This window comes from Podarcis bocagei, assembly GCF_964188305.1.
Source record: "Podarcis bocagei genome assembly, chromosome: 6".
Lineage (NCBI taxonomy): Eukaryota > Metazoa > Chordata > Lepidosauria > Squamata > Lacertidae > Podarcis > Podarcis bocagei.
Window position 1 is genome coordinate 80908834 of NC_138130.1, and position 12284 is coordinate 80921117.

At 42.6% G+C, this 12284-nt stretch overlaps 1 protein-coding gene across 1 annotated transcript; it reads right to left on the bottom strand.

Annotated features, from left to right (window-relative positions):
- Window positions 1-4130: 4130 nt before the first annotated feature.
- On the bottom strand, window positions 4131-11246 carry ALOX5AP (arachidonate 5-lipoxygenase activating protein). The gene is made up of 5 exons (XM_081198091.1): window positions 11041-11246; window positions 8464-8563; window positions 7332-7402; window positions 6036-6117; window positions 4131-4853 (listed from the first exon to the last, which is right to left on the bottom strand). Exons 1-5 carry the CDS (start codon window positions 11108-11110, stop codon window positions 4691-4693), a joined length of 486 nt encoding a protein of 161 aa, XP_081054217.1. The 5' UTR covers window positions 11111-11246; the 3' UTR covers window positions 4131-4690.
- Between the last annotated feature and the right edge of the window lie 1038 nt (window positions 11247-12284).

The following is a 12284-nucleotide window of genomic DNA, read 5'->3' on the forward strand; positions in this document are numbered from 1 at the left end:
CAGCAGGAAGGTAAACGGCGTTTCTGTGCGCTCTGGCTTCAGTCATAGTGTCCCGTTGTGCCAGAAGCGGTTTAGTCATGCTGGCCAAATGACTCGGAAAGCTCTCTGTGGACAAACACTGGCTCCCTTGGCCTGAAAGCGAGATGAGCGGTGCAACCCCATAGTCGCCTTTGACTGGACTTAACCGTCCAGGGGTCCTTTACCTTTTTACCTATCAAGCAAAGCACAGCTCCAGTAGGCTCCAGTAAATGGCTTATGTATGCTATGTATAGCCCATAACAAGTGAAGCCTTCATCAAAATGTTGCAGTATATCCTCCCTCCAGAAAAGGAGTGCTTCCAGCCATTGTTCAAGCCAAGTATTTCCTCTAGGTAGAACATTCCTCTCTTTGCCCCCCTTGCCAGTCCCATCTGCAATACCCCAGACATATCAATACATTATCCCTCTGACATTTAAATGGAAGCAAGCAGCCACCAAGAGATGGGAAGGACACCCTCCTGAGAAGCTGGAGAACTGCTTTGGGAGGGAAATAAAAACCAGGGGAGGGAAATGGAATGGAGTATCCTGGGAGAGGGTGCAGCTAGCTGGGACCCTGAACAGGAGGACTCCACACAACAACTTTGGTGCAGGTTCTCCTTGTGTTATATTTGTGGAGAAATGAATTCTTGGTAGTAATGTAACATGTCTGTAGCAACACTTTTAGGATCCCTTCTGAGACGGCCTTTGTTCTATAAACTCGACAGATCTTACCAGGCAAATATATGCAAAGTCGCGTACAGGAGCAAATGAAAATTACAGAAGCATTTGCACAGCGGAACACTTTCTGAGCAACTTTAGGTTTAATCAAGGCTCCGTGGAAGAGCGTCGCAGCACATCATACGGCTGTTGTTGTTTTTTAAGTTGCTGATTTCAGAAGTAGCAGTCTGAGAAAGATGAGAGGAATAGTTAACAGCAATAACTTCACTCACCTTTGTTCTCAAGCTGCTGAGAAACTCCCTATCCATCACTGGCGAAACTACAGCATATTGGGATTCTGGATGATTCAAATGTACAGCTTGATATGCAAAACCCTTTCTTGCAGCACAATTCCTTGCAAAAATAAATAAATAAACCGCCCTCGTATAACACTACAACTTGTGGGCTTCAAATGAAGCTGAATGTTGGAGGATTCAAGAGAGGCCGAAGAAAGTACTTCTTCAGGCAGTGCAGAGTTAAAACTATGGAATTTATTCCTGCAGGAGGCAGTCATGGTCACCAATTTGGATGGCTTTAAAAGAGGATTAGACAAACTCGCTGAGGACAAGGCTGCCAATAGTTACTAGCCAAAAGGGCTATGTTCTGCCTCCATGCTGGAGACAGTATGCTTCTGAATGGCTGGAATTTGCAGAAGAGGAGAGTGCTATGCAGATATGCAGATGACACAGCCTTGATGGCAGAAAGTGAGGAGGAATTAAAGAACTTTTAACAAGGGTGAAAGAGGAGAGCGCAAAATATGGTCTGAAGCTCAACATCAAAAAAATGAAGATCATAGCCATTGGGCCCATCACCTCCTGGCAAATAGAAGGGGAAGAAATGGAGGCAGTGAGAGATTTTACCTTCTTGGGCCCCATGATCACTGCAGATGGTGACAGCAGTCACAAAATTAAAAGACGCCTGCTTCTTGGGAGAAAAGCAATGACAAACAAAGACAGCATCTTAAAAAGCAGAGACATCACCTTGCCAACAAAGGTCCGTTTAGTTAAAACTATGGTTTTCCCAGTAGTAATGTATGGAAGTGAGAGCTGGACCATAAAGAAGGCTGATCGCTGAAGAATTGATGCTTTTGAATTATGGTGCTGGAGGAGAGACTTGAGAGTCCCATGGACTGCAAGAAGATCAAACCTATCCATTCTTAAGGAAATCAGCCCTGAGTGCTCACTGGAAGGACAGATCCTGAAGCTGAGGCTCCAATACTTTGGCCACCTCATGAGAAGAGAAGACCCCCTGGAAAAGACCCTGATGTTGGGAAAGATGGAGGGCACAAGGAGAAGGGGACGACAGAGGACGAGATGGTTGGACAGTGTTCTCGAAGCTACCAGCATGAGTTTGACCAAGCTGCGGGAGGCAGTGGAGGACAGAAGTGCCTGGCGTGCTCTGGTCCATGGGGTCACGAAGAGTCGGACACGACTAGACGACTAAACAACAACAACAACAGAGTTCTATTCCTTTCAGGTCCTTCTTGTGGACTTCTCAGAGCCATCTGTTCAGCCACTGTGAGAACAGGATGCTGGACTTGATGTGCCATTGGCCTCATCCAGCAGGCTCTTCTTATGTTCTTACTATAGATACATCTTTCTATGCAGCTTTTTGAGCATGTTCAACCCCTCCCACCCCCCAAAAACCACAGCAGTCCACAAACATAATGAAATAAAATCGGATATCATCTGTGGAAAAGAAGGACAGCAATATAAAATAATACGATAGGATGAATAAATTCCATTTTTAAAACTAACATGCAACCGACAATATTTGGTGCTTATTCTTTCCTACAGAAAAGTGCTTTCCAATTTTCATGTAGTAATGATCAGCTCAGCGCATGAAGTGAGCTATGTTCAGTCCCACTCACTGGGTAGCTAGGCAAGGTTCAAATCAGGTTTTGATTAGAAAGCGTGTAGAATGCTTTCAAGAGGGCAGGTTCCCGGCACATCTCAGCCTTGAGGTCATTATAAAAGCTTTCTTTTGTGGCAGTGACGCCAGGAAGGTTCTGTGAAGCCACATGAGAATGAAAGAAATCTTATTTTTAATGAATCGCAAATGGCACCTTCTTGCAAACTTGCTATTTTTTGCCTGGCAGTCTGTTCTCCGCCTCTGAAGCATGGGTCAGGTTTGACCCTATAGGGCTGCTGTTTCCTGCAGTGATGCTGACTGCAGTGGAGATAATTCCATTCCATGGAGCAGGGGAACAGCAGGTGCATCACCTGTATAAAGACAAGCAGGTGTTTGGAATGGCTAAAAATATTTGGGTGGCAGTGGCACATTCCTTTATTGCTTAAGATTGCCACACGTTCCCTATAGCAAAGGACATTACTTAAAGGACCCTTCTTTATTACTTTTATAGCATTACATACTGGTTTTTTTGGTTTGTTCGTTTTTTAATTTCAAAACATTTCAGACCCATCATACTTCACAGAACAGACATTGTGGCTCCACAGGTCCAATCTGATCAGTCAAGCTTGCTCTGTGAGTGGAAAAGGCAGTCTGAGATCAATTACACAAGATGATCAATGTTTATATACCCTGTTTATGCTAGGCAGGCAGAAAGTTGTAAAGATATGATTAATACCATCCAGCGCATTAGTGGCCCTGCTGTAATGAGTTAGGAATTTTTGGTTTTGTTTGTTTATTTTGGTAAATATCCTGCACTAGACAGGAGACAAAAATGCCACCAGTGCCGTGCCACCCCTAAACGGTAGCTGTTGACATATTATGTGCACTGACTGACAATAAAGGCCATCAGAAAATGCTTTATAAGAAATATGAACTTTGATCTAAGGAAATGCAAAGATAGGATGAACACTTGTTCTCTTTTATGAGCAAAACAGCTCCCACTCCCCCCCCCCCGAATTTCCTGCATTGCACATTGCTTTTCAATTTCGCCAGAATTAAAACAGAACTAGCAAAAGAAACATGGGGGGCAGAATAAGCGATGATCTCCAGAAAATGAAAAAGTGGGGGAAACCTGCTATGTGTTCACTACAAGTCTCTGAACAGGAAAAAAAAATTAAAAACAGGGTGGACAGAAGACTGGGTAGTCATTCTAGTTTTATCTTGTTCTTGTTAATAAGCATCAATATCAATGTTAATTAGCATACAGTATTATATATAAAAAGGAAATGATGTTGTATATCATTTGAGTATTGAGTGACTTTAAATCTGTTCCCTGTTCACACAACCAGTTTTCACAAATATTACCAAAGCTTGTCATTGTTTCATGCCTTTTTATTTTTATTGTTTTTTGCTTTAAACCCTTACACCTGGTGAAGATTTTGTGTTACTTCTCAAGATCACACCCAGCACTTTGGACATGATTTGGTCCGATAAAAACATTGTGGACTTCAGGAATGACAGGGATCAAAGAATAAAAGTAATAGCTTTGTCACTGTAAATAACTTTATTAAAATAACAGCATGTTCCAAAACATATACCATACTTTATCTTATGTATATTAAGCCAATATGATAATTATAAAAATAGGGCTTTGAGTCAGATGGCTGGTTCTATTTCTACCAAAATGGTAGCCTCAGTGCCATTAACTATCATAGGAATTACAAATTCAAGAAGACTAAAAAAACCAAGGATTATGTCTTAGAATCTTGTAAAAAAAAATTTTTTTAATGATGGCAGCATAAAATTTTCCTTGCACTTAAGAATTCAGTGACCAAACCCATTTATAGGAGGGAGCCTGATAAATTACAGGAACATATTACTCTTCTCCCAAAGACATGCCAACTGTGCACAATAAATCATTTTCTTGTAGGGGGGGGGGGAATCTGTGTTAAATGAAAACTACAAAGTCCCAAGCCGCATTGGATTTATGGCAATCTAAAAGCAGCTTTGTAGGTTCATTTCAAACATCTGCTTCTGGATATTGATTGGCTAAGCACACTGACCTCCATTCTCTTTCACCTCCTTCCCTCTCTTTCTACAGAGATTTAAGGAATAAGCAGCAGTGGGGAGATGGTACCAGTTATGGTTTTTATATACATTTGAAAATCGCTTCCAAAAAAGTAACCCAGGTAATAGTTGAGGACTCCAGCGGCAGACATAAGGAACAGGAAAGCTATGATGCGTTTTCCGAAAATGTAACCAGGAGTGCTAAGAGAGAGAGAAAGAGAGAGAAAAAGCAGTAGGTAAGAATATATTGATTTGCAAGAAACGAGCTAAACCTCTCTATCTGTCATGAAGGTCAAGCTCAACTTAAATAGAGCTCAGATGTTCAGATTAATGGGGTCAAACTCTGCACTGATGTATGTCTTGGCAAGCACAATGAATTTTGAGTGAGCCGCGCAGGTGTAAATCAGCAGATGAATTTGGTGCACAGGGAAAAATTTATGCATCTCAGTAACCAAGACTGTTCCATTTAAGAGACGTATATATCTTATCCTAGCTATTAAAAATGATAGTCACTGATTATACTTGAAACAAAATTCAATAGCCTTGCATATTTAATTCAGGAACGTGATGGGGTATGTGGAAGCCAAGCAGTATAAGACAACCAGAGACCCTCTGTGTAAGGTCCATTGACTTCAGTGGGGTTTTGTGGATTTAGGGTTGTGGACTCATTTTACCTTCAGGGATTTTCCATTGCCACACCAGTGAGGACACTGACTGCTGTAATTCTAATGGTGCCTAAACATCATACAACTCCAGTGTGTGCAGTTGAGAGCTGATACAGCAGTAACAATAACACCCATGACATCCAGTCTGTGTGAAATACAATCAGGATTGAAAGGGAAGGTGAAGGGTCTAGTCTAGGACTAGAAGCTATGACCATTTTAGTGGTATAAGAGTGCTTTAAATGAATGTGACCGTATATTTTTGCTCCGTGGAGGGAAAACACAGAGAAATACACAAGAAGTGCTCTTTTTTCATATTCTCATTACTGAAAAATCTACATTCCAAAGAAGCAATTTCCCACATGTATTTCTCTGCAGGCATTATTCTAGGTGAAAAGGAAAACACAATGTCAAAATAAGCCTGACAAACTGATTAGGAGAATCTAGAATAGTGGCAGGAAACCGACGGGCCTCCAGACATTGGTGGACTCCAACTCCCATCAGCCCCAGCCAACATGGCCAATAGGCTGGAATTGTTAAATTTACAGTATTTCCATTTCTACCCTGCCCTTTCTCCTAAAGGGCGGCAATAGAATCTGTAGTCCAATAGCATAAGGAGAGCCAGAACATCTCTTGTTAGGGGGGGGGGAGGGGGGGAACAAGGAATGGACAAGTGAGCCGCCATCTTAGAACGTTTGAGAAGATTTAAGTGGGGAATTACCTCTGTGTCCTTTCCCCCATATAGCCGACAAAGTACTTCTGTCTCACAAACAAGTACATCAGTCCCGCAAAGGCAGCAGGAGCTAAAGAGAAGTAGGAAAGGCATTTGTCATTAGACATTGTCACTTCACTTGGATTAAAATGCAGCCTTGAGCACGATTCAACTAAGTTTGTTATTGGTATGAGCTTTCGTGTGCATGCACACTTCTTCAGATACCATGCACATGAAAGCTCATACCAGTAACAAACTTGGTTGGTCTCTAAGGTGCTACTGGAAGGAATTTTTTTATTTTGTTTCAACGATTCAAAGTGGTTTAACTATTATGGCTTTCAGAGGACAAGCCCTGTGGAAATAGAAATTTAGTAGTTTAAACTCGGTTGCAGCATTCGAGGAACTTCAGTAATAGTTGCAAGGCAGATATAAGAATGAAGATATATTAAGGAAAAGTTTAATTATGATAAAAGTGTGTATTGGCAATAAGTTATATGAAATCGAAATATGGACTAGACGGGAGGTTGGGTCTTTAGTGTTAAGACCAATTTATGTCTTACTGTTTGTTAAGAAAAATTTGTGTCTATTGTTATTCCTGTGTGTACTTTGGTATTTGTGTTTTCTCTTTTTACTTTTCTTGCTGTATCAATAAAAAAAGAGAGGAAACTGCAGTATTTGCTATTTTGCCTTGATAAATGCAAAACCTAGGCTATGTACACATGCAGGATCTGAAACGCACAGGGCTCTCTCTTTTTTGCAGAGCGCTTTTGTCGACAGTGATTTGCGGTTGTGCACCCCTTAGCACAATAACGTTGCCCAAAGCAGGAAATACTGCTTGTGTTGTCTGTACTTACAGGTGGGAGTGCATATGAAGTAGTACACATGAAGGTGCTCTGCTCCCCTCCCCTCATTAGGTTAGTCACCCAACTCCCAAGCTCTGGTGGAAATGATGTAACTTCCTTCCTCCCTGCCTCCCCCCATGCATTACAATATTGTCTTGTAGGAGAGAGGAAGTGGCCCAGTCTTGCACCATGATGAGGTCTTCCCCAGTAGGGGGTGACCTAAGAAAACACTCTCTGTGTATATTTGAATGCAGCAAGTGCTTGAGATGTGCGCTCTTTGCACAAAACGGATTAAAACCATGGAGAATGCACTTTAGCTTAACCAGGGACGTCACAGGGACAACATCATGTGCGCAGCCCCCTCCCAAGCATGCCTGCATCCAGCACTGAATGCACATTATCAGGCAATGTGTACACCCCCCCCCCCAGGGAGATGGTGTGAAGAGGGCTCTGAATACATTACCTTGACTACACAGCAAGCCAGCACACCAAAGCACGGCAAGAAAGGTAGGGTAGGCGTCTCTGCAGTTTTGGCTAGGAAATTATTTTTAGAAAGGGATATCGTCATACTGAGAGCAAGAAAATCTATCCATGCAATTTGAAGCAAAGGACAAGGTGCCTGTCAATCACAGGGAAGCTTAATGTAAAATCAGAAAGATAGCAATCTCAAAGGGATGTTCATGTCACAACTGTTATCTACAATTTTTTTTGACATAGGTACAGTGCACAAATTGAAACACAGACAATTGGGGAAGGAAGCTTTTAATCGGACCCATGGTTTGTTAGCTAGGTAAACCTTGATTTCAGGTTGGCTCATTTCAGCAAGCCATGGTTAAGACTAACCACATACAGTGGTACCTCGGGTTAAGTACTTAATTCGTTCCGGAGGTCCGTTCTTAACCTGAAGCACCACTTTAGCTAATGAGGCCTCGCGCTGCTGCTGTGCCACCAGAGCACGATTTCTGTTCTCATCCTGAAGCAAAGTTCTTAACCTGAAGCACTATTTCTGGGTTAGCAGAGTCTGGAACCTGAAGTGTATGTAACCCGAGGTACCACTGTATTGTCCAGGTATGAACATCATAACAAACTGTGGTTAATCTAAAATGTGAGCAAAACCTTCCAGATCCATCCTGGTGGCTGGGCCAGATGAGGTAAGAGGTGAGTTTAAGAACAAGCCTTACTTCATCTCATTCTCCCAACTAGCAAGGCCATTGTGTTTCAAAAACCGGAGTCAACAACAACATGAAGGAAAGAGCCACACCGTACATTTAAAGGACATCCAATGCACATTTAAAGCACATGACTTCCCCAATTAATCCTGGGAACATCTAACAGAGCTAGAGTCCCCAGGAGTCTCTGGGGGAAGTCAGGTGCTTTAAATATGCATTGAATACGCTTTAAATGTATGGTGTGGATCTACTCAAAGTCTTAGAAGGCCAGCTTTCTGGGATGGGGGTGGTGGGTAGGAATAGTATCAAAACAAATTTGGGCCCCAGAATATCTCTTTAGATACAAGCCTTGTGTCTGCAGCAGTTACAGCTGTATTGTTTGCCATTTCACTCCTCTTTCCCATGACACGCAAAATAAATACTCACTTGGCTGTAAAGACTCGCTCGAAGGGAGATGTACCGCCACGGTGAACAATTTTGCCCGTACTGTTCTTGCTTTCCTGCTCTACTTTGCTTGCAAAAAAGGCTGTTTTAGAGGAAAGGAAAGGAAAGGAAAGGAAAGGAAAGGAAAGGAAAGGAAAGGAAAGGAAAGGAAAGGAAAGGAAAGGAAAGGAAGACTTACTTTCATTTCATTTCCATATTAATGTCCCACTTTTCCTACCTGTGGGAAACCCAAAGTGGCTAAGCAACAATGTCAAAGACAGAAAAAACAAACAGTTCCATAAACCAATGCAATGCAAATTAATTTTTCCAAAAAAAGTGATGTAATAAACAGTTAAATTATAAACCAGAATATTTCTGTAACATAGTAACATCAAACAACAACTTAACAAAATATCAACTTAATGTTTCACAAATATCACTTTCAATTTTTGGATGGCTTGAAGGAATGGGATTTGGGATAGTAAAGCAAGGAAAGTCAATATAGATGGAAAATCAATGCCTGGAATATGTTATCCCTATCCAGACGAACAAGCATTGCTGTTGGTAGTCTTGCAGGTGTCTTTGTAAGGTGTGAAGGTCCAGAAGCACCTTTCATGAGTCGGTTCCAGCAGCAACCGGCACCAATCTAAGCCTGATGCTGCTGGCTGACAGCCACTGAAATTATTGGGGAGGAAAGATTAAGAACTCCTTTCATTCCTCTGCTGAAAACCCCCTCTCTCAAACTGCTTTTTTATTTTCAATAATGGTGCTGGGACTCCAAAACATAAGGCTGGTTTTTAAGGGGTTTGCAAATCTCCCAAGTTCTGTTGTCTTAGCCATTACTAAAACTGCTGTGCTTTTCTTTGAAATATGCACACGATGTCTCTCCAGCCTTGGAAAGCCCTGCAGCAATTTCAGTAAGGCCTTCAGCCAGAAAGAACTGTTGGTTCCTACCTGAATTGGTAGTTCTTGGGTTACCAATTCAGTGTGCTTGGGAATCGGATACTCCTTGCTGCCTTGCTGCAGTATCCTGAGAATTTAACATAAGAAGAATGGCCTCCAGGCACAGAGCCTGACTCGTTTACATAATTGCACTGATCTCATGCTGCTTATTCAAGATGAGGGCAGGACAGAGAACGGTGCTACTAGCTGTGTTGCTAAATCAGTGTCCTGCATCTACCACCGTGGCCACAGCACCCTCTGAGTCATGTTGGGGCATCTGAAGAATGCCGAGAAACCCAAACATTTTGCTGCAGGTTGTTAGTCACTATAACATAGATACGGTTTCAGTGATCAACAGCGTCCCTCCAGGATCCAGAACAAACTTGTCTAAAAGGGCAGCTTGGTGCTCTAAATAGAATCTCCTCCTCCCTCTACTGCTTCTCAAACTTTTTGTTCTTCTTCTGGACTTTATGCTCACTGTTGCATATACAGTGGTACCTCGGGTTAAGTACTTAATTCGTTCTGGAGGTCCGTTCTTAACCTGAAACTGTTCTTAACCTGAAGCACCACTTCAGCTAATGGGGCCTCCTGCTGCCGCCGCACCGCTGGAGCACGATTTCTGTTCTCATCCTGAAGCAAAGTTCTTAACCTGAAGCACTATTTCTGGGTTAGCGGAGTCTGTAACCTGAAGCGTATGTAACCTGAGGTACCACTGCATAATGTCGCTGTGTGTGAGGATCTGTGAGTTGGAGAGAATGTAAGTTGAAGTTTTTCTAAAAACAACAACTCAGAAATACCATTCTCCACTAATCTCCTTCTCTCCTCGCTACTCCTCACTGAACTCAAAAAGTTCAGTGCAGCAGGGAAGAGGAAATGTGGAAGGGCAGCAGCTTTGAAAGAAAAAGGTTCCCAGGTCCAATCCACAGGCAGCTTCTCCCAGTGGCGATGGGAAAGACCCCAGTCTGAAACCCCAGAGTCACTGCTTCTTCTTCTTCTTCTTTGGCGATCACTCGTAGTCGAGTAAGATTGTCTTCCATAAACACGGTTTTAACAATGAGTCCGTAAGTGACTGTGGAGGCCAATTCTGGATCCACACATCCTTCAGCAGTGGGGACATTGGTTTCCGGGCGGGAGTTGATCATTGCTGGTCAGTACCGACAAGATGGTACTGAATCGGTGTAGAGCAGCTAAGGTGATGCTGGCATTGATGCTAGGTGAGGGGTCAGCCCTGCTCAGTCTTTCCCTGCAGGTAAGAGTCTGGTCCCCCCCACCCAAGGGAGCCCACCTCCCACTGCCAGTCAACCTAGGCAGCAGAAGGAACATTTCCATCCCCGCCAGCCTGCGACCTGCCACATGTGAGATTCTTCCCCCTGCCATTCTCTTAGTGTTAATTTAACATGGAACTTAGTGACACTATTGCTAGGCTAAGGAATCTGGAACACACATTGCAAGTATTTAATTTAAAACCCAGACAAATCAACAAAAAGAGGGGCGGGATTCTGAGAGGAGCTCTGAAACAACATGTACAAATACAGATTATTATTATTTAAATGCTTGCATTCAAGTCTTTCTCACCCCATGCCTAATGCTCAGGTCTGCCTCTTTTTCTGACCTCCCCCCTCCCTTGTTCTTTCTTACCATTCTGGACGACGCTTAAAAGCGTAACGATGACCAGGAGGACAATGTACCCCACCACTTCTTGGTCCATGCTGACGGCAGGCTTGCCAGGATATTCTGCTCAGCCTTTTTTTAGCAACTCAGCCAGACAAACCACAGAGGGAGGAAGTGATCCTCTCCCTTATCTTGCATCATGTAACTTTTCTGATGGCTCCACAGCTAAAACGCAGCATGATAGTAGCATATCATCTTCAAAAGTGCTATCAGTGAAGGCCATGCCTCTCAGCCTTTTTGTTTCGGCTTCCATAATCTGCATATCTAGGTGACGTGCCCATGTGAAGAAGCAGAAGTGCCTGTTGCCTTGAACCAATCCATATCGTGCAACCTGCGTGGATCTGAATTAACAGTGTCATTGCATTTGTGACTCAAAGGCTCAATGGTTTACTCCCAGGGGCATGAGACGACAGAATTTCTCTGCCACAATCTGTTTGGACCATCTTCAGAACAAGATCCTGCAGAGATACCAATAAGAACTGGAAAACTAAGCAATTAAGTGGCAATTAAGTGGTTAAGTTAGTTGTTATTATTTTATCCATTTAAATCATCTTACTCTGCTCTTAAGCCAAAAAGGATCTCAAAATGCCTTACATGAGAGCAAGACGGTCCCTGTCCACAGATTTATAATCTAAAACACAACACAAAAGGAAAAAGGGTTGAGGAGGGAAAAGGAAAAAATAATGTGCTACAAGTCAGAGTTATGCACTTCCTTCCTTCCCTGATTCTCCCTTGCATTTGCCCCATCATCACATTTTCCTTGCAAGTAAAATATGGGATTGGGAATCTCATGTTTTCTTATGTCCGTGTAGTTCTGCCCTCCATGTAGACATAGAAGCTGGATCCCCCATTTGAACACAGCATTAAAATCTTTCTTTCATGCTTTACTTACAAATAGCACATGAAAGGCTATTAATGGCTGCTAGGCCTGATGTCAGTGTTCTACCTTCAGTTATCAGTGAGGGCATGACTTTGAATACCAGTTCCTAGGGAACACTACAAACATAATTCTTTTTAAAACAGCATGAGACCACTGTCGATTAAAATTAGCTTTTGCTTTTCAGTGGAAATTGCAGTTTACAATGGAGGAACCTAAGATATGAAACAGTCTCAGACAGATGATGGAGTAACAGCCAGCAGATTGGGCAAAAAGAAGGTGGAGAAATGTTCCCTGCGTGAAGCACATGGTGTGTAACTTTGAAACTGGTAGA

Bases quoted from the DNA above. Each gene is read 5' to 3' on its own strand.
- ALOX5AP (XM_081198091.1), bottom strand. From the start codon at position 11,110: ATGGACCAAGAAGTGGTGGGGTACATTGTCCTCCTGGTCATCGTTACG. The intron at 7,403-8,463 runs GTGAGTATTTAT...ATAATTTCCTAG, and splicing joins GAGCGAGTCTTTACAGCCAA to CCAAAACTGCAGAGACGCCT. The intron at 6,118-7,331 runs GTAATGTATTCA...ACTTCTCTTTAG, and splicing joins TGGCTTGCTGTGTAGTCAAG to CTCCTGCTGCCTTTGCGGGA.